The 27,208-nt window shown below is 43.3% G+C and overlaps 1 protein-coding gene across 1 annotated transcript in view; it reads left to right on the top strand.

Moving 5' to 3' along the window:
- LOC124711772 (UDP-glucosyltransferase 2-like) overlaps positions 1–27,208 on the top strand; it is a 50,905-nt gene that overhangs the window by 14,686 nt on the left and 9,011 nt on the right. Inside the window, exons 2-4 of the mRNA XM_047241987.1 lie at positions 2,519–3,102; positions 11,581–11,803; positions 13,367–13,586. Coding sequence (XP_047097943.1) covers positions 2,519–3,102; positions 11,581–11,803; positions 13,367–13,586 — 1,027 coding nt within the window. The remainder of the gene's footprint in view (positions 1–2,518; positions 3,103–11,580; positions 11,804–13,366; positions 13,587–27,208) is intronic.

Here is a 27,208-nt window from a genome sequence, read left to right as displayed (position 1 = left end):
CTTCCATCCTGTAGATGTGTGTATAAAATTTGGCTCGGCGCTTTCTGACTTCATCTGTTACTATGTTGATCTTTCTATAGAGTTCGTTTTGTGGTCTCTTCATCCAAATGCCATTTTTGTTGATTGGACCGTAAATCTTCCTGAGAATTTTTCTTTCCTGCTTTTCTATTTCCTTAATTTTTGAATGACCGTCAATCACCATTGTTTCAGCTGCATAGATTGCTTCTGGAAGAATCACTGTCGTATAGTGCCTTAATTTTGCGTCTGTCGAAATGCACTTCTTGTTGTAATGCGCCCATGTTAGCTTGTAGGCCTTCTGGAGCTTGGTGATTCTTTGTTCATTGGCAATTCCGTTTAATCCTGAGGACTGTACAGTTTCACCGAGGTATTTAAAATGGCAGAGTTGGGCAATTTTGCCATATTTTGTTATTATATACATACATGTATATATACATATATATATATATATATATATATATATATATATATATATATATATATAGTAAAACAATTACAATATATAAGGACACAGAAATGTCATATCTTCAGGTAACAAAATAAGGAAAACAATTTATAGTACAATAGATGGAAATAGGAGGATACGCGTTTCCGGCGTTGTAGGGGGAGGCAGCATCTTAATTGCAGCTCACTCATTTTCCCTCGAACCACTCCATCACACTGCTGGATTTGTGACATGGCGCATTATCTTGCTGAAAAATGCCACTGCCATCGGGAAGCACGATCGTCCTGAAGGACTGTAAGTGGTCTGTAGCCAGTCTACGATAGACCTTGGCTGCCTTGCATGAGCTCCACTGGACCCGTGGATATCCACGTGAATGTTAACCAGAGTATAATGGAGCCGCCGACAGCTTGTCTCTGTCCCGCAGTACAAATGTCAAGCAGGGGTCTCCCTGGAAGAAGGCCGATTCGCGCCTATCCGTCGGCGTGATGAGGAAGGTGTCATGATTCATCAGACGGTGCAACGATCTGCCACTGAGCCAACGTCCAGTGCCGATGATCACCTGTCCATTTCAGTCGTAGTTGCCGATATCGTGGTGTTGACATTGGTTCATGCATGGGTCGTCGGCTGCGGAAACCCATCGTCAGGAGTGTCGGCGCGCTGTGTGTTCAGACACACTTGTACTCTGACCAGCATTACTGTCTGATGTTAGCTCCGCCACAGTTCGCCGCCTGTCCTGTTTTACCAGTCTGCCCAGCCTACGACGTCCGACATCTGTAAAGAGTGGTGGTCGCCCAATACCACGACGTCTAGGCATGGTTTCACCGTGATTTCGCCACCTGTTGAAGCCGCTCACCACGGCAGTCCTAGAACACCCGACAAGTCGTGCAGTTTCCGAAACTCTCGTGCCGAGCCTTCGGGCCAATGGCTCGCCTTCCCGATTCCACACACGGACAGCACGCTCACTGTTACTACATGCACCGTGCGTGTATGTAACTAGAAGTCATTCCTCGTCAGGAGACGCTGCTATCGCCTGGACTGTTCTGTGTTGGTAGTTGGTCGGTGGTCGTAATGATCTGGCCGATAGTGTACTTACTCCTTAGGGAAATGCCGCTACAAAAGGAACTATGCGACCAAGGCACACGACCGCAACCGGCCTATTGTTGGTAGGCAAGACACAGCATGTTTCCTCGGAAGTGCCCCAAGGAAGTGTTTTGGATTCCTTACTGCTCATATTGTACGTTAATGACTTAACCAAAAATACTAACGGTCATAGTCAGGGGTCAATCATTATGAGATGGATAGATGGTGCGATGGTGCACGCACCCGACTCGTGAGTAAGGTTAAAATTGCCACCCTACCATGTAGGTTAGATTTTCTGCGTTTTCGGCAGACAAGTTCATGCAGATTTCGGTTCCTCTGAACGTCTGTGTTTCCTGTGCGTGGCACGTTCTCCCCTACTATTGCAGCCACTTCATTTGTTATATTTGCAAGTCTACCTCTGAATTTCTACCGTTTATTTCATTGTAGGGCCCTCATAAGACGGAGGATAAGTGAAGAAATTCGGCCGCGCGGGATTAGCCGAGCGGTCTCAGACGCTGCAGTCATGGACTGTGCGGCTGGTCCCGGCGTTGGTTCGACTCGTCCCTCGGGCATGGGTGTGTGTGTTCGTCCTAAGGACAATTTAGGTTAAGTAGTGTGTAAGCTTAGGGACTGATGACCTTAACAGTTAAGTCCCATAAGATTTCACACACATTTGAACATTTGAAGAAATTCGTATCTTCGTACGAGATCTTATGTCCGTTAGTTCGGCTATCACTGACTTTTCCAGTTTCCTTAATATTGTGTGAGGCTAACACATCAGCTGTTTATGCGAAGCCAAGGAGCAGCGTCCGAGTTTCTTTCCAGATATCGTCCAGCGCTCGGTCCTTAGAAACGTTACTATCGACGGGACACTGAACTCTTATTTTCCTTCAGACTTTGCACGAACTGCGTTATTATGTTGGGTCGATACAATCAGAATACTAATATGCTAATTTCTCTCTCTCTTTTCTGCAGGATTCACTCTTCTCTCCTTCGGCAGGCTTCCGCCTGCTCTGCAAATGATGTTTATACTTTCCGGCTCTGCCGACGGGTGTCGGGAGTATATGGAAGACGAAGCCTTGCGGACCTTGATCGACTCCCGGGACCGGAAGTTCGACCTCGTCATACTGGAGACGTTCTTCAACGAGTGTCTGCTCGCCTTCGCGCACAAGTTTGGGACTCCAGTCGTGCAGGCGGTCGCTTTAGGCGGTGGAGCCAGCTGGATGAACGACATGGTCGGGAACCCCTACCCGCTGGCCTACGTCCCTGAAACCTGCCTACCGTACACCAGCAACATGAACCTCCTCCAGCGTGCCAACAACGTCTTCACCGCATCGCTTTTCAGACTTTACCGCCAGTTCTTTTATCTCCCAGCTATGGACAGAGTGGTCAAGGAGTACTTCAAAGACATCACGGTGCCTCCTATAGCGGAACTAGAGCGCAATACTTCCCTCTTGCTGCTCAATTCGCACTTCAGCTTCCAATACGCGAGGCCGTTCGTACCAAACGCCGTGGAGGTCGCCGGTATGCACATCAGACCCCCTAAGAAACTTCCACAAGTAAGTTGTGTACATTTTTCTCATATCTGTAAACATTAGCACGTATTAATACTTACTCCTTACGGGAAATGAAGCTACAAACGGAACTATGCGACCAAGGCACACGACCGCAAACGGCCTATTGTTGGTAGGCAAGACAAAGCATGTTTTCTCGGATGTGCCCCAAGGAAGTGTTTTGGATTCCTTGCTGCTCATATTGTACGTTAATGACCTAGCCAAAAATACTAACGGTATTATTTATTTTATTTACACGTCTAGTTCCGTAGAACCAAATTGAGGAGCAAACCTCCAAGGTCATGGAACGTGTCAGTACATGAAATTACAACATAAAATTAATAACAGCTAAAATAAAATGCTTATGAACCCAAAAAAAGTCAACCCCTAAGTTTAAGTGAACGTGATCAACAATATAACATAGCAATCAGCTTAATTCTTCAAGCATCTCCTCTACAAAATAGAATGAGTGACCCATGAGGACACTCTTCAGTTTCGATTATAAAGCGCGTGAATTACTGCTAAGATTTTTGAATTCTTCTGGTAGCTTACTGAAGATGGGTGCTGGAGTGTACTGCACACCTTTCTGCACAAGAGTTAGGAAAGTGCGATCCAAAATGCCAGATTGGATTTCTGCCTAGAATTAACTGAGTGAAAGCTGCTAATTCTTGGGAATAAGCGGATATCGTTAACAAGAAACGACAGTAAAGAATATATGTACAGGGTGTCCCATTTATCTTGACCACCCTAAATAACTGTTTGTCCAGATGCAAATTAAAAAAGTTTGAAGCAAATGTTCTTTAGACGACAGGGGGACATCAATCGGCAAGATTGCCTTCGTTGTAGCTCTGTTTTTACAAAGATATGAACGGTGGTATGACTTTCTCAAATGGCACCCTGTATTTTTTATTCGGTAATTCATTTCCTCTCCTAAAGACCTATTAAAAAGTGTATCACAGTGTACCACTCACTGAAACACAACGTTATTAATTACATAACAAACATTGTCTTTGAGCCCGGAATCAAAAACTCGTCCACTTGCTGGAGTTGTCAGAAACCAAATGAAAACCAAGTAAAATCATAACACAAAATTGACTTTGACTCTCCTGTACCATTGCCCAGGTGTAAACATTCAAAGGTGTTCAAAGTGGTGACCCTGGACACCGATACACTGGTGCACTCGTTGAATGAAAGAATTATTTATACTGCTTCCAGTGTTGGCTGCTAAAGAGCGATACGTTCCTACTGTCCTCTGGAGTTGTTGGAATATAGCGATACACAACGTCTTTAATGCATCCCCAAAGAAAAAAGTCCAGAGGATTTAAATCAGGAGACCTAGCAGGCTAAGTAACTGTTCCTCCTCGACCAACCCATCTGACAGGATACCTTCGGTTCAGAATACAACGTGCACGCAAGGCATTATGTGCTGGACATCCACCGTGTTGATACCACATAAGTATTCTGGTTCTTAGCGGCACTTCATCTAGAACAGGAGGAAGAATTCGTCTGGGGAAGTCCGCATACGCTGTGCCGTTTAGACTAACATTGATGAAATAAGAGCCAATAACTGTAGTACGAAGCATCCCACACCAGACGTTAACTCTTCATTGACGCTGATGTTCCACCTGTCTAAGCCATTGTGGGTTGTCGCTGGACCGATAATGCATGTTCCTTGTATTTACGTTTCCTTTGAGAAGGAACATTCATCGATAAATATAACATTGGAAAAGTAGTTCGGGTTGGCGAGGATTTGCTGCTGTGCCCACTGACAGAACTGTACACAATTCTGGAAATCATTCCGATGCAGTTCTTGATGTAGGTTTACATGGTAAGGATGCAACCAGTGACGTGTAAGAATACGATGTACACTGGCTTTAGGAATGCCAATCTCGTGTTCGAGCTGTCGTGTGCTCACATGTGGATTCATAGCAACGGAAGCGAGAACAGAACTTCGGCAACTTCGTCTGTGCGAATGCTACATTTTCTCGCTCGCTCGCTCGCTCTAAAACTCTGGCTCCGTATGCCAGGTGTGGGGGCAGCTTAAGCAGCGGAGCTGCTGTTCCTGCGGCGCCCTCTTTTGGGTGCAGTGGGACCTAACGTGTTGAGCTGTCCTCACTGGGTGTCGTTGATTGTGACGCCCGTTGTTTCTATGTCGGCCTGCAAGAGAAGACTACTCTCGCAGTAGGTCGGTCCAACGTGCCGTTGGCCTGTGGTGGACCTGGTGGCCCAGACCAGGGATGAGGCGGCTGCGAGAGTGTTCTGCATTGCTGTAGAACACTCTGGCGATTTGCCGGAAGCGATCCCGCAGGAAAGGGATGCCAGCTTCCTCGTCGGGTAGCGAGGCGGCTTGTGGAGCGCAAGTCGCAGCGCCCTATTTTGCACGCGTTGGAGCGTCGCAATGAGCGTCGCTGCCGCGTTACCCCACACCACGGCCGCGTATTCCAGTACCGGCCGGACAAGGGACAGGTACATGGTGAGGCCGTGGCGCGGAGGAAGTGTCGATGGAGCGTTGAGCAGTGGGTAAAGCGCACGAAGGCGCCCCACTGCCCGCCCTCTGACGTCTCGGACGTGTGGCAGCCACGTCAGGTGCCTGTCCAACGTCACCCCGAGGTATTTGCCGGTCCGCAACCGTGGGATGGGGCCCCCCACGATAGTGACCGGCGGCGGGTCCGGCGGCAGCCTCTTTCTGCTGGAGACGTACAGGGAGTACAGCAGGGGGCCGAGGACCGACCCCTGCGGCACTCCCGCTCAAATCTACTCCGACGTGGAATGTGCGTCCCGAGAGATACGAGCGCAGAAGGACCACGTGCGACGTCGGTACTCCGTGCACAAAAAGTTTGTAGACGAGTCCGTCGAGCCACACGCAGTCGAAGGCCTCGGAGACGTCGAGAAGCACCGCCCCCAGGTTCTCCCGCGTCTCCAGCGCTCGCGTCGCCTGCTCCACGAGGCGCAACAGCTGCTGGGTGGTCGAGTGGCCGCTCCGGAACCCGAACTGTTCCTCGGGGATGAGTTGCTGTTCCGTCACGTGGCGTGGCAGCCGCTCCACGTACAACCTCTCAAAGACTTTTGAGGGGGACGAGAGCAGGCTGATCGGCCGGTAGTGGAGTACCATCATATGGTTGCCCGAATCATCAGCGAACCCTGTCATTCTTCGCTCTTGTGTCGTAAACTTGGCCAGAAGTTGGAAGCTGTGAGACACGAGAATCGCCCGACCAAATGACGCGCTCCCACCGTTCAACAGCCGAGGTTTTGTGTCTTCGGGACCATTTCTTCCTGTTACGGGCATTTGCGTACCCTGGTTATGGAGCACCTTCGTGTTGTTTAAGTGCTGACAGGGTTCGGGACTGAGACACCCACTTCTACAGTGACTTTCGCAGCGGTCATCCTCTTACTTTTCGTCACAATCCTCTTCAGTGACCGTGTGTCACGATCGGTCAACACACACGTTCGACCGCGTTGTGACTCAGCGGATGGCGTTTCTCCGTTTTCCCCGCATGCGGTATAAATCTTCGATACGGTGCCTCTTGAAACACCACACTCTTCGGCTCCCTCGGATACGGAATCACCCAGCAGACGAGCAGCAACAACGTGCCCACGTTGGGAAAAAATGGTTCAAATGGCTCTAAGCACCATGGGACTTAACATCTGAGGTCATCAGTCCCCTAGAGTTAGATCTACTTAAACCTAAGTAACCTAAGGACAGCACACACACGGCGACACGGACGGGGGACTGCGTCCAGGCGACGCTGGGTGGGAATGTGGGTCGGTCGAGGAAGTCCGCGCAGGTGTTGTAAACACTGTGTCCGGATGGCGCAGTGGTTCACACAACAGCCTAGCAATCTGCAGATCCCAGGTTCGAATCTCGATGTGGCACACATTTTCACTCTCCGCCGCTGCTGCCGCAGAAAGTCCTTATGCAGCTGACATCAACAGTTCGTCCCACTTCCTCTCCTTTCTCCCTGCTCCACCTTTAATTTACTTAATATGTGTCACAGGTGCAGATACCGAGTAGTATCTGTTCTTTCCGACATGTTCGAAAAAACAGTCACTACGCATTCATATAACACTTGAATACATTCACAATTGAATACTTCTTATCTATTTTTTCGGAATAATTGTTGTTATTGTTGTGATCTTCAGTCCAGAGACTGGTTTGATGCAGCTCTCTATGCTAGTTCATCCTGTGCAAGCTTCTTCGTCTCCGAATAACTACTGCAACTCATACCATTCTGAATCTGCTTAGTGTATCCATCCCTTGGTCCCCCTCTACGATTTCTTATCCTCTACGCTACCCTCCAGTACTAAATTGGTAATGCCTTGATGCCTCGGAACATCCGATCCCTTCTTCTGGTCAAGCTGTGCCACAAATTCCTCTTCTCCCCAATGCTCCCCTCCTCATTAGTTATGTGATCTACCCATCGAATCTTCAGCATTCTTCTGTAGCACCATATTTCGAAAGGTTCTGTTCTCTTCTTGTCTAAATTATTTATTGTCCATGTTTCACTTCCATACATGGCGACACTCCATACAAATATTTTCAGAAAAGGCTTCCTAACCCTTACTTCTATACTCGATGCTAACAAATTTCTCTTCTTCGGAAACGCTTTCTTGCCATTGACAGTCTACATTTTATACCCTCTCTACTTCGGCCGTCATCAGTTATTTTGCTCCCCAAATAGCAAAACTCTTTTACCACTTTAAGTTCCTCATTTCCTAATCTAATTCCCTCAGCATCACCCGACTTAATTCGACTACATTCCATTATCCTCGTTTTGCTTTTGTTGATGTTCATCTTATATCCTCCTTTCAAGACACTGTCCATTCCGTTCAACTGCTCTTCCAAGTCCTTTGCTGTCTCTGATAGAATTACAATGTTATCGGCGAACCTCAAAGTTTTTATTTCTTCTCCATGGATTTTACTTCCTGCTCCAAATTTTGCTTTTGTTTCCTGTACTGCTTGCTCGATATACAGATTTAATAACACTGAGGATATGCTACAAACCTGTCTCTATCCCTTCTCAACCACTGCTTCCCTTTCGTGCCTGCCGTCTGGTTTCTGCTCAAACTGTAAATAGCCTTTCGCTTCCCTGTGTTTGATCCCTGCCACCTTCAGAATTTGAAAGAGAGTATTCCGGTCAACATTGTCAAAAGCTTTCTCTAAGCCTACATATTCTAGAAACGTAGGCATTTCGGAATAATTATACAAATACAAATAATGAGAGTAATTTTAAATTGAAATTACAGTTTCAAATGAAATTGGAAATACATCTTGTGTCAGTTTTATATATTAGTTCTGTTTGTGAATTAATATAAGAGTGAATTAGAATTTTAGATCTACAGTTTTGATTACAGTGGGTCACCTCTACATGATGGTAGATATGAAAGTCTAATTAATTCTTATGCAGGGTGTATCAAAAAGAATCATCCGATTTTTAAAAATGTTGACTATTATGTTGTTTGAGATATGTGCGTGAAAAATGTACTGTTGGAAAGAAAAAACTCCAGTTTTACATGGTTCCGCTAGGTAGCAGCAGTGTGCACCCACTCCAGTTCTGGTAAAAATGGTGTTGCGACAACAGAGAGCGTTTTGTGTCCTACGTTTTGCGCAGTGCCGGTCAGCAATAACTGTTCAGTGAGACTTTCGTACTAGGTACGCTGTGGATCCTCCTACAGCACAGAGCATTACACGATGGTATGAACAAGGCCGAGAAACAGGTTGTTAGTGTAAAGGTAAATCGCTGGGCCGTCCCCAAGTGTCTGGCACAGACGTCGAAAGCATCTGTCATAGTTTCACAAGGAGTCCGCAAAAATCCGTTCGCCGTGCAGCTCGACTGCTCAACATCACCCGATGTCTGTCTGGCGTCATACACATGAAACCATGCAAAAGACAGCTACTGCAAGTTCTTCGCTAAGGCGACAAACAACAACGAGTGGAGTTGTGTAATTTCGTTCTTGGCAAGATGGAGGATGACAGTCTTCTTCCACACATAGTGTTTAGTGACGATGCAACATTCCATTTGCATGTAAGGTGAACCGTTATAAAAGTGAGAATATGGGGTACGGAACAACCACATGAAGTTGTACAACATGATAGGGAATCTCCAAAATTTAATGTCTTTTGTGCAGTTTCAGGGAAAAGGTGTATGGTCCATTTTTCATTTCCGAGACAATGTTACAGGAAGCACATGTCTCGATATGCTTGGGAACTTCCTTTTCCCACAGTTGTAGACTGATTCGAACGATTTCATCTACCAACAGTATGACGCACCGCCACAATGGTATTTGGAAGTGCGGGAATTTTTAAATCAAAGGATTATTGAACGATGGATCTGTTGCACTGGTGCAAATTATTCAGTCTCACATTACTGGCCTTCAAGGTTGCCAGACTAGACTGTGTGTGATTATTTTTTGTGGGTTTTTTTTAAAAAAATTCAGTTTATGTGGCTCCGTTACCAACAACAATGAATGAACTGAGACATAGCATAACAGCAGCTGTGGAAGCTGTAACTCAAGACATGCTAGCTGCAATGTGGAAACAATTTGAATACCGCATTGGCATGTACCGTGCATCTCAAGAGGGGCATATTGAACACCTATGAGAAGGCATGAGGAAAAAAAAACTTTTTGAGTTCCCTATTAATCAAAAAACAAAATTCATTGTATATATTTATTAGTTTCAGAAATATAGACGTACCAAATCGGATGGTATTTTTTGATACACCCTGTATTAGTTCATAAACAGAACTAATATATAAAACTGAAACAGATTTATTTCATAACATGAATACATGAATTTTAGAGTATTGTATTTTACAAGATATGATCACTCCCATTACAACTGGATCACACTTGAAGATAGCCGTAAACTATCCAGGGAAAGCCTACTAAATAAATTCTAATAACTGCTTTTAAACGCTGCCTCTAGGAAAATACTACAACGCCCTACGTATCGCTCCCATAGGGATCATGAGGTCAAGATTACATTAATTACAGCATACACAGAGGCACTGAAACAGTTATTTCCCCATCGATCCTTGAATGGAATGGGGAAAAATCCTGGAGGTTACTCTCTGGCTTGCATCTCACAGTGGTTTACAGATTATAGATGTAAATGTTGACACAGTCTCTCGTGGGATGACGTAATGATCACGTTTGCTGACCAGTCAACTGTCGGCTGCGGGAGGCCACTACACCAGGAGTTTCGGCAGTCAGTTGCTCCTGATAAAGGTCCAAATGGCTCTGAGCACTATGGGACTTAACATCTGAGATCATCAGTCCCCTAGAACTTAGAACTACTTAAACCTAAGTAACCTAAGGACATCACACACATCCATGCCCGAGGCAGGATTCGAACCTGCGACCGTAGCAGTCGCGCGGTTCCGGACTGAGCGCCTAGAACCGCGAGACCAACGCGGCCGGCCCTGATGAAGGTGACAGTGGTGATCGTCAAAAGCTTGAGGTTGTATTTCACGTGGCCAGAAAACGAAGAACATTTACACAAGGACGTCGTCGCGAGAAGGGTCATTCTCACCTTGCTGCAGTATCTTGAACTGTTCATGAAATACTCTGGATGTGTAACTTACTGACTGTGAACACAACCAGCACTAAAGGAAAAGGAATTAAAGTTTAGGGGGAAAAAATAAAATTGCTCAACTTGACCAATGGCAGTGTTTATCTATTAGAGATGGTAAAGGACTAAGAAAATAGTGGAACCGAACAGTGTCATAGAAAGATAACATGAATATTAAATAGTAATATGATGAGTGTAGTTGAATTAAATCAGGTGATGTAGGGGAGTTTTAGGTTAAGCAATGAGAGGCAAAATGTAGTAGATGGGTGTTGTTATTTGGACTGGAAACTAACTGGCGCCTGCAAAGTAGAGGCCAGATTGGCAGTAAAGAGAAAAAAGTTTTCTGAAAAAGAGGCATACGTTAACAGAGAATGTAAATTTTAGCAGATCTTTTTGGAAGCATTTCTGTAAAACTTTCGTCATATGGAACTGATACGTTTATGGTAGAACAGATAGGAACAGAATACAAGCTTTTGAGGGGTACAGGAATTCTGAAGATTAGATGGGTACATGGGCTAACCAGTGCAGAGATAATCAATCAAATCGGCGAGAGAATGGATTTATAGTAAAAATTGATCAGAAGAATACATCCTGAGCCATCAAGGAATAGTTAATTTGGTAATGAAGCGTCCCTGGTACTGGGGGGAAGTAAATTCTTGAGAGCAAGACTGAATGCAATAAGCAAGCTGAAATGTATGCAGGTCGCAGTAGTTTTGCAGACATGAAGAAAGTTGCACAGGAGAGATTGGTGCTGAAAGTTACGTTAATCCATAATTTCGAAAAAGACCACGAGTGAAGAGTGATAACTTGTACTGCGAGGAAAAACTTAAAATTATATTTTACTACAATTTTAGCGAAACTGTGAACCGAACATTATCGCAATGTGTCGTCTACAGAGATGCGTTTCATTCCAGGACCTGCAAAAATTTCTGGATGCTGCAACAGACGGTGTGATCTACTTCAGCTTGGGTAGCGCCGTACAAAGTGCAGACTTGCCAGAAGACATAATTAACGTCTTCCTCGGTGTGTTCTCCAAGCTCAAAGAGAAAATCATCTGGAAGTTTGAAACAGATACTCTCGCCAATCCGCCAGACAACCTCAAGATTGGAAAATGGTTTCCTCAGAGTGATATACTAGGTAAGTCTGTATACCTGCCGTTTGCCTGTAATAAGAATTACAAAACATCCTCAGTATCGCCTGCCTTTTTTTTTTAATTCACTCTCCCACGTTTGCTTCTTCACCTATATTGTCATTCATTATTAAAGATCAATAATATTCTAGTGAATCACCTTTTCTTTCCCCTTCTTCCACTCTCTCCAGCATCCTCAAGTGTACTTCTGAGTGGACGAACATATCGATAATATGGCGTCGATGAGACGATCACATCAATGATCAACACCACTCGCCAGCAAAGAACATCAACCGTATTGAACTTTTTTGATAGTTCTTAAATACTTTTGAGTCACTCGACTAGGTTCATGTACATTTATGTGAGGTACGTAATCTGGCAGTCATCGATTCTCCAGTTAATTCTCCAAGTTCTATTTGGCAAACTAAGCATTACGAGCAACAGTAAAGCAAATACAATGTAAGACCAAAAAAAGACGCATCACGAAGGAATTATCCAAATGGGACGCAATTCGGTAGATATGAGGTACATTTATAGACAAATCAATGATTAAAATTTCAGAAAAATTTGATGATCCATTCAGGAGGAAAAGCTTCACAAATTGGGTTAGTAAATAACACGCTGGTCCACATCTGGCCCTTACGCAAGCAGTTATTCGGCTTGGCATTGATTTATATGTTTGTCGGATGGCTCCCCGTGGGACATCTTGCCAAATTGTGTCCAACTGACGCGTTAGTGCTTCATCACTCTGTGGAACAAAAAAAGTTTCAAAGCGCACAGCGAGTACGCTCCACAGCAGTGAAGGCAGCCATTTTAACTGTGCACTGCACTGGCGCTCCCGGTGGCGGAATGGGGTACTGATTCACAAGCTTGTGGTTGCTTGCAACAAAATGACACATCTACAGATTTCGTAAGTTATCTCAATAAATTTCTATATCATTACAAAGTTGTAAAGTCTTTTTTTAATCATAAAGACAATTTCTCACAGGGTTAACAACTGTGCTGTGATTAGCTTGACGTGGACTAACCGACCTTTGCTTCAGGTGAACAAAACTGAGTCTGGAGGTTTCACGGAACAAAATTATTTATTTCGGTAACAGTGTCTGCCGAACAGATTGGAAGAGCGGCTTCTCTCTTAAGTTGCGTACCAATCCGAACGTTAAACTCGCAGGTGAAACGTTCTAAACGCGCATATAAATCAGCAGAGGCGAAACAAAATATGGACGTTGTCATAGTATCCCCAAGAGTCTGGTACTCAACGAAAGTTAATAAAATGGAAATAACAGAATCATACACAATTTCACATGTCAAAGAATAAACAATACAACAGAACACTAGACATGCTATGAAACCTAGCGTCCCCTTACAAACGGTCATAAATTGTCTTCTCTGTTCATCAACATGCTTGAGAATTTCTGATGTTACTTTCTTTCTTTCTTTCTCAGGTCACAAAAATATAAAAAATTATCAGTTGCTGCTTATTAATTCCTTACAATCAGTCATAAATTGTTTTCTCTTTTTATCAACATGCTTGACAATTTATGATGTTACTTTCTTTCTTTCTTTCTCAGCTCACAAAAATATAAAGTTGTTTATGACTCACGGAGGAATGATGGGTTTGCAAGAAGCTCTCCATAATGGCGTGCCTCTACTTGGATTTCCTGTGTTTGGTGACCAAACACCAAATCTTATCAAAGCACAAGAGTCTGGATACGGCATTATGCTCAACTTTAACAATGTCACAGAAGAATCTTTGAATTGGGCTCTAAAAGAAATTCTCACAAATCCAAGGTAATGTTTCTACAGATTACTTTAAATCTGCTTGCACAAGAACGTAAGTAGATACTTTCTTTATTGCTGTCTCAGCTGTTGGAAGCTCTCAAACAGTTGAGACTGGTGCTTGAAACTCTTAGGATGTAGCTTTCACAGTAGATAACAAATTATCATGTACTACATGCTACTCCGGCCGCTGTGGCTGAGCAGTTCTATGCGCTTCAGTCCGGAACCACGCGGCTGCTACGGTCGCAGGTTCGAATCCTGCCTCAGGCATGGATGCGTGTGATGTCGTTAGGTTAGTTACGTTTAAGTAGTTCTAAGTCAAGGGGACTGATGACCTCAGATTATAAGTCCCATACTGCTTGGAGCCATTTGAACTACATGCTGCCTAAGGGTTTTCTGGTGTTACATCTGGCTAGTTCTAAATACTCTGCCACATAAAACTGTAGATAACACATGGCGCTTCAGCAACACGATACGGTTCGATCGTCAGCTGTCTTGATACGAGAGAAAGACACGTCAGAGTCAATGCATATTCGTTTCGCTCCCCCTCCCTTTTTCTCTACCATCATTTGGTCCTGACTTACCATGGACGAAAGTGCTCACTGGGTCTAATTATGAGACTTCTAATCTACCAAGTCAAGCGCAGTTTTTGCAGAACGCTGATAGAGCGTCCCAATTATATCAGTTAATAGAAGTTCTAATGAACTCTTGTATCTGGATTAGGCTGACAACGTAAGTTTTGGAATACGTTTCCTGTAGCTGGAGCGCCCTATAGCTAGCAGGCATTTGTCTCAAATCGTGTTAAACCGTTGTCACATTCTCTTAACTTTTTTTTATTGCCACCAGTTTCCATTCTTCCTAACGATCATCAGACTTAGTCAGTATTTGAATTACAGATTTATGTGGACACATATATGACGTTCCATTCCGCTCTTCATGAAGTTCAAAACTCGAACGGAACTCCAACACATATGGGTGATTCCATGTGAAAAAGTCAGAGACTTTTCTGAATTTGGTTTTTAATTAAATTTACGTCCAAATTTTCTGAATCTACAAAAGTTCAATTTGCGTGTCGTGAGAAAATTACCGGAGTTACAAAATCATTTGAGGAAATACAGTTAAACCAAGTCAGCACTTCAGTAGATGAGGATGGAGGACAAAATGTTTGCTTTTTACGTTGGCAGTTATCTAAATTTACGTTGCAGCCACAGTTGTTTCAGTTCTTGAGTTTTAAGAGCAGAACGTTATCCTTCAGACAAATTTCAGTTTTTAAAGAAAAGTGTGCAGTAATTTACAAAAACAGCTACGCTTTTAGTGCCCCATCCATGACGAAAAACAGGAAGAAGCAATTATAAAAATTCTATTGATTTTAGATTAGGAGTGAGAAAACTCAATAAATACACGCAGTGACACATAAAGTAGTGTTTAATACGTAAATACCAACGTACGAATGTTGAAAGTAATTGTGTCCCATCTGTGTCAGTTTTTTATGGTTGTTACTGAAATCTAAACCATTTAACACTCCTTGTCATTTTCAAGCTATGCTGGTTGGTACAGCAAGTGCCTTAATCGTTTATACTAATAGTGACTTTTTATTTATTCAGGAAAAAGGAAAAACAATGTCAGCAAAGCATAAGACACGATTTCGAGAAAAGCTGCAGAAAGATGCCAGCAAATACAGCACCCATAAAGTAAAAGAACGCAAACAGGGTAGAAAAAGTTAGGAAAACACGAAGATAAAGGCATCCACATCTGAAAAAAAATTTATTTACTCATTGTAAGAAGGAAACTGAAAGAAAAAGGAAGTACTGGCATAAACTAAAATCTGTACTCACTGTAGATGAGTTGGAGACTCGTGCTTCCCAGATAGGATCATACAAATGTCTTTAGTCCCTTGGCAAAGCTGTTTCACGGGTAGAGAAGGTGCTTCCTTACAGCCCATCAGAGAAATCGAGTCACAAAATAAGCTTGTACGGGAAAGAAAGCCTGTCTAAAAAGGTTGCAAGCAGATTTCTTAAGAGACAAGAAAATTTCAAATAGTTTTCTGTTGATGACAACTGCAGCTGAAGTAGCCCATGTTCCTGAAATAAACCGCTGTCGCCGCTTCCTGGTGTGAAGTAAATGTGCTTTTAACATGTCAGTTTCTCAACTGGTCAGTTTGAACTATTAAGTCCTGCTTGTTGAAGGTAATAGTATTTTACTTTGAGAAGGTAGAGTCCCCATCCTTCCGTATCAGGTCTTCATGTTTTACTGATGTATGTACACGTGAAGGTGTGATATGAAGTCATAAACCGGTCTTGTTCTGCGCGAGCTAACATCCCAAAGATGTTCGGTCTCACATGCGGTTCCTCTTCGTCGAAATGTCTTGGCTCAAACTCGTCTAGGAGTTGAACCGCACGTGTCGCATTACACGCCCTAAATTAGACACTTGTGACCCTTTGGTTAAATTGTCTGGCTGATGGCAAGTTTGCGAAATACAAAGTTAACATAACATATAATAAGAGTAATAGTAATATCGGGAACTAAATTAACGACCCATAAATGATGAGGCCACACAGTTGCTACTTGATTAGAATAATGTTTATTCAGAAAGCAAACTAATAACGAAAGTGGTCATATTTAGAGTTACTGTTACACTCGAGCGCATATCCATTTGACACAGTTCGATCATTCACAATCTCATCGCGAAATACAAGTCTAATATTCCACCTCGTTATCTTCGCGCTCAGAGACTAAACCCGCGGTACCACACAACGCGAAATTTTCTAAGTCGTTTCATCTCTCAGCAACCTAAACACCGACAGTCCGCTTCCGCGTCACCGCCAGCACTGTCTCTTTTTGGCATCTCCAGCCGAACCGTCCCCTTTGGTGTCTCGACCAGAACTGCCCCTCTCTGCCCGTGTCCGGCCGTGTTTTCCGCGCGCGTCGAACATCGTCACTCAACTGACTAGGGCAGTTCCCTTACCTGAAGCCGTCCATCTGATTGGCTACAGCTTATTCTACATTACTTTTCATTTTCAAAGCTTGACCACTTTCACGTTCTAAATAAAGTAACAATGATATCCATTAGATAATAAACGTTAAATTCTTTTACATAAAACCAATATAATATCCTTCTAAACTTTGAATGTCACGGCCAGTAGCTTTGCACCAATGTGCTTCCTGATAAATAAATAAAGAACTAAAGTAACTGTTATGCACTAAACATTACAACAAGTATTCTATTACCTAATGATTGAATAAGGTGTCATGCTGTCATCGTTCAATGTGTTTTGTGTGGAGGAAACGATGATCTGATGCTTAACTTAAATACTGATACTTTAAAATTACTATATCTTTTAAACAAATAAAGTTACAGAGTTGATATTCACTACGTTTGTCATTTTAATGAAGCGCTTCTATATGAAATGTCGATCGTTAAGATCGACCAAAGCGTTCAGATTTTAGCATTCAGGTCTTTGTTAGTTTCACTTCAACAGTAAATCCTAAACTATTATAGATACGATAAATATTTAAGTTTTATTGGGATCACCATGAAAACTTATGGAGGATGGGAGATTGAAATTACTGTGGCTTGATCCCCTGCATTACTACAGAATTAAATAGTTTTCATAAATGTTTCCCTTTATGGCCGATCTTAGGTCTACCATATTTAACACTGCTACGTCTCCTTGGCCACCAAATCCTTTTGTTGAGTTTCCCTATGATGTAGGTTCACGTCTGTCTCACTCGCATATTACAGCGCTTAGGCCTCAATAGACAATAGACGCCTGTGAGTTTTCCTGTCTCGTGGTGAATCTGCGCCCTTTGTGGCATATGGTCCTGTACGACAGAGTTCGTTTCGCAATTCCTGTAGGCTGACTCTTTCGTCCAAACATTTAAATGAGAGCGCAATGCTCGTTAACTCAGATCCTGTGAACGTCCATATACAGCTGAAAGCGGTTTATTTGAGAAACAAGAAAATCTCATCTTGCCAACTTACAGGTGATAATTTGTTCAAAATTTAAAAAAAATTGACAGATGATAAAATCAGCAGGCAGTTACCTTGTGTGAAGGCTGTCAAGTCTATTGTAGACCCAGCAACTGGCAAAATAGCTGGTAGAAACGTTACGTTTTTCTGTAAGCAAGAATATTCAGATACTGAAATCAAGTTGTTCGGCTTACACCCTGTGTACATTCCCTGACCTACATAGTTTCTCAGTTAAGTGATGAACAATCTTATTCTGAAGACCGGTAGACACAATAACGTCGAAGAAGTTGCAGGGCCAGAATCAGCTGTCAAAAAGATCACGCCAAGAACATTTATTACTATTTTACTGAACAGAAGAAAATTTGTGCGGCGGGATGTGGCGCAAACATTACATTTATACTTTGGTGCTCTATACAGACGAATTACATTATTACTACTGGCAGAACATATCATTTTTAAGAGAAAACGGATGACGAAAGGACTCCTGTAATGTCGCAGCTGCCGTGGTGAACCTGATGTCGTGGGGTTACAGTTCCAGGGTAGGCACAGTTTGGAAAACGCGGCACTAACTTATTTACAGAGCACATTCGCCTTTACAATGTTCAGCTCCGTGGCACACTCGAAATAGTTTTATTTCACTGATTGATACAATACAGTTATATCAAAGAACACTCCTAGAAATGTACAAACCTGATGTGCGCACGTATTGTTTCATCAACGGCCAACCTATTTGCATTCGTTGCACACGTGTAAACTATCTGAGATGATCCACGCACAAAGCAGAGGTCACAGGTCCCTCATTATTAATGCGTCTCTGCGCATGAAAACCAACACATCAGCAATACCACAAGTCAACAATAAAAGTTTTCTCGTCTCAGTCCTACCGCTCAACTGTTCGGTCTCCACAGTCGAAGACAGGCTCTCTGACAGCAAAGATACATACGGATACCTTCAAACATTTATATTCTTGTAATGTCTGAATGTATTGACATTTACTGCCAAAAATAATTAATAAACAAAAATATTTATGTTTGTACCCAGAGATGTACCTATACACGTTTAATGTAATCTTTCATAACTTTGTTCTTAAAATCTTATTTAGTTCTTCCCTTTAATTCTTTTGCTGTGGTATCGGTCGTTATCTAATACTAATCTCACTTCTTCCCCCTCCCCATGTCTCAAGTCCGTAGCTCGTGGTCTAGTGGCTATGGCTAGCGTTGCTGCCTCTGGATCACAGGGTACCGTGTTCGATTTCTGGCCGGGTTGGGGATTTTCTCTGACCCGGGACTGGGTGTTAGTGTTGCCCTCAAAGAAAATAGTAACACGGCGATTTCCTTTTCGACGAGATAATTACGCATTATTTCAGGCTTGGTGTAATTCATTTTCAGTCTTTCTTTCAAACTTACTGTTAACTACTTCCACTAACGACGCTTACCAATACTAGGGCAAACAATACAATTTCATCATCAACACAACTGTAGTTGAAATCGAGAGTATGCCCAGGATCTGAACTGATGGGGAGAGGGGCAATACAGGAAGAGAAGTGAAGGGAACGAAACACAATTTCTTATGAAATAAAACTCAGCAGTGTCCTTATTAATCACCAAACACATTCCGGGAAGAACTTCATAGTTGGTTCCTACTACATACTACGTTCTTAACGGAGAGAGTACAGTTTGTCTGAGATTTGTATATCTTGTTTTGCTGTCAGGTAGGTAACGTTGTGACACATGTACGCACTTCCTATACCGATGTTTCAGTGGTTTTTGACATCGACTGGTTAAAAATAGGAGCAACATAACGAATTGAAAACACAACGGTACTGCAAGTATTATAAATATTCAACATGTCCTCCCAAGCTACAGGATCGATTTCAACGAAACTTGGTACACCATCCGTTGTTATCTGGAAAGAAATACTGAGCAGGTAAAACGCAGCAAGTCTCATTGGGATGTGTTGGGCGTGATAACAGGGTGATGTACAGAGAAGGGGAGCAGCAGGAAGTGGACAGAGAGAGCGGGGTAGAGGATGAGGAGATGGGCAGAGAGGGGGGCAAGAGGGAGATGGACTAATAGAAGAGTGGAATAAATAAATACTTGGGCGATGAAGGGTTACTCAGCTAACAAGTAAATAATTTTGAGATTACGTGATAAATATTTGTAAGTTTACTCGCTTCTAATCAGTGTCCATTAAATACTCTCAATTTCTTAAAACTGATGCTGGATTTACACTTGTGTGAGCTTTTTTGGAGTGAGTTTGAGTTCGCTTTTTCTAAGGGGTCTAGAAGGGCATTGGCGCTTACCTGCTCCTCGCTAGTCACGCTCTTGGTTTAGGCACCTTTTTTTTAAATCGTATTTCTTCTTTGTTTTCTCAGTTCAGTAATTTGAATTTCACGATCTTCTTCCCTGGACCAGCTTCCAATTCTGATTTTTCCATTATCCTGACTAACAGTTTTAAACATATCTGTTTCTCATTATATAAACGTAAGCTGCATTAATACCTTATTTATCAAGGGATGATAACGTACCTGTATCAGATATGCTTCAATTCTTTAGGAGATGATAATGTTGACTGAAATCAGCAGCAAAAAAAGGGGCAGTTCATCACGAGTTCGTTAGAGATGGGCTGCGAACTCGGACTGGACAAGAAGGGGAAGCGACACAGCCGTAAAGGTCTCAGGGGAATCTTCGATATGTACCTCAAAACACCGCATCACGGCTGCGCTTTATGGGCCAGGATGTGGCAGAACGACACGAGTGCGTGACACAGCAGCATGGGTCCGCTTAGTGTGTTGGCAGTAGTCCACTTGGGTAGAGGTTTTTGAGTTCAGCAGAGGTTTCATATATAGATGCGTGGGTAATTTAGGAGAAACCTTGGGTATCGAAGTCGCGTGTGCACTGAGCCCGATATACAGCGGTATTCTAAGCGCTGGACCCATTTTCAAAAATTCATATGTATTCAAGTACAAGCCCAAAATGAACAAGTTTATACCTATGAAACGAGGAAGTTGCAGTTTTCGGCGAGAGGGCGGTGATGGTTTCAGAAGCGGCCGGTAGAGTTCGCAGGGCAATAGGGTCGCCATTGCGTTTCACTGGCAGTTGTGAGATGGCGACTGTGGAGCACAAGGTTTTCTGCGTTCTTGAGTTCCCGAAAAGTGAGTCGCAAATTGCACTGCGGCGGGTATTTCGTACCAAATTCAGTATTCAACCACCAACTCGCAAAAGCATTACCCATTGGTTTAAGCAATTTAAAAAGACTGGGAGTGTGGGCAAAGGAAAAAGCACAGGCCGATTGCGCGTGTCAGAGGATAATGTCCCACGGATTCGAGAAAGTTTCGTGTGCAGTCCCAGTAAGTCTACCAATAGAGCCAGTCGAGAACTTGGAAGACCCCAACCAACTGTATGGATAGTTCTGAGACGGCGTTTGCTGTGCAATCCCTACCGATCACAACGTGTGCAGGCTCTCAACCGCAATGACAAAGAGAAGCATCTCGCATTTTGCGGTTATGTGCTAGCAAAGATGGAGGATGACGCATTTCTACAGCGAGTCGCTTTTTCCAAAGCTGTTTCACAGAGGAAGACCGCACTGCAGTTCCTTCTCTAAATCCTCGCACGAAGGAAAAAATGGATGACATCGAAATAAGTGTCCAAGGATTAGAAAACATCTGAAATCACTCAACAGAGGAAAGTCCACTGAACCTGGCGGGATACCAATTCGATTCTACACAGAGTACGCGAAAGAACTTGCCCCCCTTCTAACAGCAGTGTACCGCAAGTCTCTAGAGGAACAGAAGGTTGCAAATGATTGGAAAAGAGCACAGGTAGTTCCAGTTTTCAAGAAGGGTCGTCGAGCAGATGCGCAAAACTATAGGACTATATCTCTGACATCGATCTGTTGTAAAATTTTAGAACATGTTTTTTTGCTCGCGTATCATGTCATTTCTGGAAACGAAGAATCTACTCTGTAGGAATCAACATGGATTCTGGAAACAGCGATCGTGTGAGACCCAACTCGCTTTATTTGTTCATGAGACCCAGAAAATATTAGATACAGGCTCCCAGGTAGATGCTATTTTCCTTGACTTCCGGAAGGCGTTCGATACAGTTCCGCGCTGTCGCCTCATAAACAAAGTAAGAAAATTAGAGAGATTCGAGCGCTCACACAGGCTTTCTGCGACAGTGCCACGTAAAGTTCCCTCCGCCACACACCGTTGGGTGGCTTGCGGAGTATAAATGTAGAATGTGGATGTGTAATTGTTAGTGCTGAAGGGACGTTCCACCTTACTAGAAAAGTCAACAGACACAAAGTTCGTAGATGGGGTTTTGGAAACCCACATTCACCATTACACCACAAAAGAGACTCACCGAAGTTGAACGTGTTCTGTGCCGTATCCCGTATAAAGGTTTATGGACCATTTTTCTTTGCGGAAAGATTTGTAACAGGATTCCCGTACCTGGACATGTTGGGAGGATGGCTGTTCCCTCAAGTTATGGAAGATTCCCAGGACTTCACTTTCCAAGAGGATGGAGCTTCGCCCCCTTTGGCATCGTGTTGTGCGAGGCTTTTTGAATGACTCCCTTCGTCAGTGCTGGTTCGGTCGCAGGGGACTTCTGGCCACCGAGATCTCCTGATCTCTCACCCTGCGACTATTTCTTATGGGGTTATGTGAAGGAAGCTGTTTACGTCCCGCCTCTACCAACCACTCTGAACGGTCTGCGGAACCGGATCACTGCTGCCGTGCATTCAGTAACAGCAGACACGCTTTCGCGCGTGTGGGACGGCTTTGGCTACCGATGTTTGCCGTGCAGCCAGAGGTGGTCACATTGAACATTTATTACATTTTTAAGTGTTAAATAATTATTAAAACCTAATTATTTACAAATTATTAAATTTATTAGACTGATATCAAACATTATGAAAACAACTTGAAACTTCCTCTTTCCATTGGTATAAAGCTTGTTCATTTTGGATTTGTACTTGAATAAATACGAAGTTTTTGATGCGTCCATCATTTAGAATAACAATGCATATCTGTGTAACTGTTGTCAACATAGACGACAAAAGACGAACGCGTACTTCCCTCGTCAGCGATATCCTCACTGTGGACAATGCAACGTATTGTATAGACAAGCAGCAGAATTTCTTGTTTTCCGTAGCCAGGATAAACTCGCGCAGTATCTCTGAGAAATATGGGGAGAGTTTCAGATGAAAGATATTTCTGCGTCCGGCGTAAGTTATGGAAATGTTTATGTGCTGGAACACATGCAGTTCATCTCTTCCCCCGAACGACGTTCACTCTTAACAGATGACTTTGAGGATTTGATTACACGCTCCGTGTTGACGGACAGATCATCAGAGGAAACGAGCTCTATAGAGCGGCTGACGAAATCGTGATCGATAGCTTCTTTCCGCAAATTGCACTACGACTTTCATCGACGACTTTCACCCACCTGTTACGACTGTCATACCAGGTAAAGTAAAATGCCTTATCAGAGGCACTAAAAGGAACCTTATCCCGAGACTACACATGAAGTATAAAGCACTTCTTCGATTCTTCTTCTATGCCACCAAAGACCCACATGTGTTCGATTTCGCTTTTCAGGAGCCGTCCTTTGCCGTGAGGTGCGACTCGTCAGTTTCTACGGTTTTGCTATGACCATACGTGGGGACACTTTAGTTTGTGTCACAGACATAGCACACTTCGCGACAGAATCCGTAATAGTCCGACCGTCGTGAGAGACACTTCATTTTCAGAAGCAGTGGCTCCTAATGTATAGCTTCTCATCAAGCAGGAAATGATAACGACACTCTTTTCAGTGCTCAGTTTTGACGAGTCAAACCGAGTCTTCTTTCTTACTGATGTCCTTTTCTTACATTTTATGCAATACAGCTCGAAGGGGAATTCGACACCACAGATTGTCTTGTAAACATTAGCGCATGTCTGGCCGTGACATTCGACGCAATTTTTTTTTGTTCGGCATTTAGCAAGAAGCTGTACTTCCAACAAAACCCGGAGCACTTTTCCAGTGTACATATTCGACGAGTTAATTTCCGCCAAGAAAAATTTACTTTCGGTAGATATCAAAACAGATTCAGTCATTAATATTTACGCCATTGTGTGATATTCCCTTGGCAGCGCAGAAAACAAGATCCAGATTCGCCCGTCACGGCAGCGAGGTATTCGTTGTATCGCTATTATTGCGTCCCCGACTTCGGTAACCAATGCTTCTTCCAAATTACCGATGCGTGCGTTTGACGTAGAATAGTTGAGCCGTGGGGGTGGGGGTAAGATGGCACAGCAAACACATCTGCGTGCCCTTTAGAGACGCGGCATGACCGGGAGGTTGAACGGTGGACGCAGGTGAATAGAGACAAAGCAGCAATAGCACCGTTTCTAGGCCTTGGAAGGAAGGTTAGGGTTTGACGTCTCGTCCACAAAAGTCATTACAGACTGAGCACCAAGTTCGGAATGATTTCAGGATGGAAAAGGAAACTGGCTGTGCCCTTTCAAAGGAACCATCCCGACATTTGCCTGGAGCAATTTAGGGAAATCACGGAAAACATATAAATCTGGATGGTTGGACGCGAATTTGAACCGTCGTCGTTCCAAATGAGAGTCCAGTGTGCCAATCACTGCGCCATCTCGCTCCCTCGAGACCCCGCAGAAGATCTCACGAGGAAGGAGACCTTGGCCGGTATCACGGTCAAGATAAGCAGCGTCGCTACCCAATGCCAGAAACGTTATCTCGCTCAGAGTGCCCGCTGCCTGGTGCCTCCGCTGAGTCACGCACGCCGCGTACTCGGTTCAAAATGGTTCAAATGTCTCTGAGCACTATGGGACTCAACATCTTAGGTCATAAGTCCCCTAGAACTTAGAACTACTTAAACCTAACTAACCTAAGGACAGCACACAACACCCATGCCCGAGGCAGGATTCGAACCTGCGACCGCAGCAGTCCCGCGGTTCCGGACTGCAACGCCAGAACCGCACGGCCACCGCGGCCGGCGCGTACTCGTCGAGGTTGCTGGGCACACTTCGCTACCAGCCATTCCTGTTCCCCTCGTATTGTGGCACCGCTTGACTCAGCGCTGCTGCGTCTTGTTCTCTGCAACTCGCTACGAAACATCCACGTCAGAAAGATTTTCACTGGTCAGGAAGCTCAACTGGACGTTGTTTAGCAGATATTAAACTCTAGCAACCGCAACTTCATCACTTTGCTGTTCGAAAATCGCTGTTGGGTAATTTCCAAGAACGTATGAAAGCGATATATATCGAACGCGCGACTGTCGCGGAACAAGACAGGCCCCCACAACCGCACGAGAGGTCGACTGTGAAGAGCGGACAAATTGAATAGCTGGCCGGCGGCCATTAGAGTGGTAAACTGACGCGCGGAGTTCGAATGTTTATACATCGCTTTTGGTTATAAAATGCCTCCCCTTGAGTTATGTCACAAACATAATGCCTCATTTAAATACCTCACTACAATATACTTTTTAATTTATGAACAAACAGCAACTAGTCACTGTTTATGAATTTATCTTACGTGCTACATGGAATCTGCCGTAGCTAAAAGTTATGTACTGGACCCCTAGCATTTTTCGTAGTTCATTTATGATAGATGTACGCAAAATGTATCAAAATATTCGAAGATTTGCCCACTATATAGACATTTTCTGACTCTACCCTGCTTCAGATTTTTTGACGAGAAGTGCGTTGTATATGCCATAGTGCTTTGGCAACTCACGACCAAATTATCATGTTTCAACCTAGCCTAGACCATGAAAACATTACCGATCAGCCAACTTTCTTCAAAATGATGAGAACATATAAAATGGTATTCTGTCGGTCGGAAATCTTGCCTCCTGACAGCGTGTAACCATTTTTGTAACAGCTGTGGTTTTGAGAAAGGAAACCGTCAAATAGATGCACAGACATTATGCTAATACCGTGTTACAAAAACATTTATTAAGCAAGTGCGCTGACATACAAAACAACTTAAAATATCCACATACCTGTGAAATGTAATATTCGTTCCTTTCTCGAATTTATTTGTACAATTAATCGCTGCACAACTCTTCACCATTGTACTTCTTTTGATTGGAACGTACAGACAGTAGAATTACGAGTAACAAATACTGTATGTACGCCCCAACAAATATACAACGTTGAATAAGGGTCTTCATAAACAACAATACTACACAACACATCAGACTACAACCACTATAATGGCGTCCAGCCGAAGGTTCAAATTATCCCGCGACTGCAGCGCCATCAGTGAGTCTAGTTATATTTTACAAGGTCTTTGGAACAAGACATCGATTTTGTTTACAGCGATCGGAACTATTAGAACAAAAGACGAAGATGTGGATTTCGGTTATAGCGTTGGCAACAACAAAAACAATGCATGAAAATTGTCCAATGACGACGTTACATGTTATTCCAATACCTTGCTTGTCATCCATATCTTCGTACTGGGAAATTCCGAGGGTGCATTCTAGCAGTATCTCTTAAGAAAACTGGCAAAGTCTCACAGGGAAGTTTTATACCATGTAACCGCAAATTGTGGAAGTAGATGTATAGAAAACTACAGATCATCTCGGTCTCCCCATCGTCCTTCTCTTCAGACGGATGATTTCAGGGATTACCATAATCGCTTTATGTTCTGTGTGTACACAGACGGATCATCGGAAGACAGAATGGAATACAAGCTCTTGATGAAATCCCTCTTCATTCAAAGCGTTGTGCGATTTCCATCCATTTGTAATGGGTTTGGTGCCAGGAAAATTAAGTTCTCAACAAAAGGCACTAAAGTTAATTTAGTTCTGGAATACACTTTCACAATGAAACATTTTTTTGAAGCTTCTTCTATGCCTCTGAGTACCCTAATCGGTTCAGTTTCGTTCTTGAGAAGTCGTCCGTTCCCATATTTTCGAGTTGTTATGTGCAACTCATCTGCTTCTACAAACTTTTTGACGTCATCTACTGGACCACTACCATCATTAGTCACAATTACGTAAGACACTCTTCGACAGAAACCGTAATAGTCACAAACAGTAGTAATCGACAGTCCAGTTTCCGATGCTGTCTTTTCCAGCATGTAATCTTTAATCCAGTGGGATTATACTCGTTCTTTTCCGGCTTTTGCTACAATACAGCTGTAATGGCAACTCAAATAGCTACTTTTTCAGTCAAGTCTGACGCAGTTCTCCCCATAACAATCCAGGCAATTTCTAATGTTGTTATTCGGCAGCAAATAGGACTTACGACAGGACTCTAAGCAATTTTCAGTGGTACTCAACCTAGGGATCAAATCACGCCACGTTTAGTATTATGAGGACTCAGGGGCCCCGACATATAAAAAATATTGGGGGAGCCTATACTGGGGGTTTGGTCTGGGAAATTTTCTAAATTTTAGATGAAAAATAGTGAGTTTTAAAGTTTTTTATGCATTTTAGAGTCATATGATCAACATTAGAACTCCGAAAACTGGACTCTCGATAACTCGACACTCTGGGAAGCTCGAGAAACCTGATACCTTTTTTAGCTTTGAAAAAAGAAACAAAGCATAAACACACACAGTATTTTCGTAAAAAGCTAATTTAATTTACAGTAATAATCATGCTTGTAGACTATTACAGAGCAGTGAGTATATAGCTCTGAAAA

The sequence above is a fragment of the Schistocerca piceifrons genome, chromosome 8 (genome assembly GCF_021461385.2).
Source record: "Schistocerca piceifrons isolate TAMUIC-IGC-003096 chromosome 8, iqSchPice1.1, whole genome shotgun sequence".
Lineage (NCBI taxonomy): Eukaryota > Metazoa > Arthropoda > Insecta > Orthoptera > Acrididae > Schistocerca > Schistocerca piceifrons.
The sequence above is the reverse complement of the archived record's forward strand: the minus strand, read 5'-3'. Positions and strand labels throughout refer to the sequence as shown.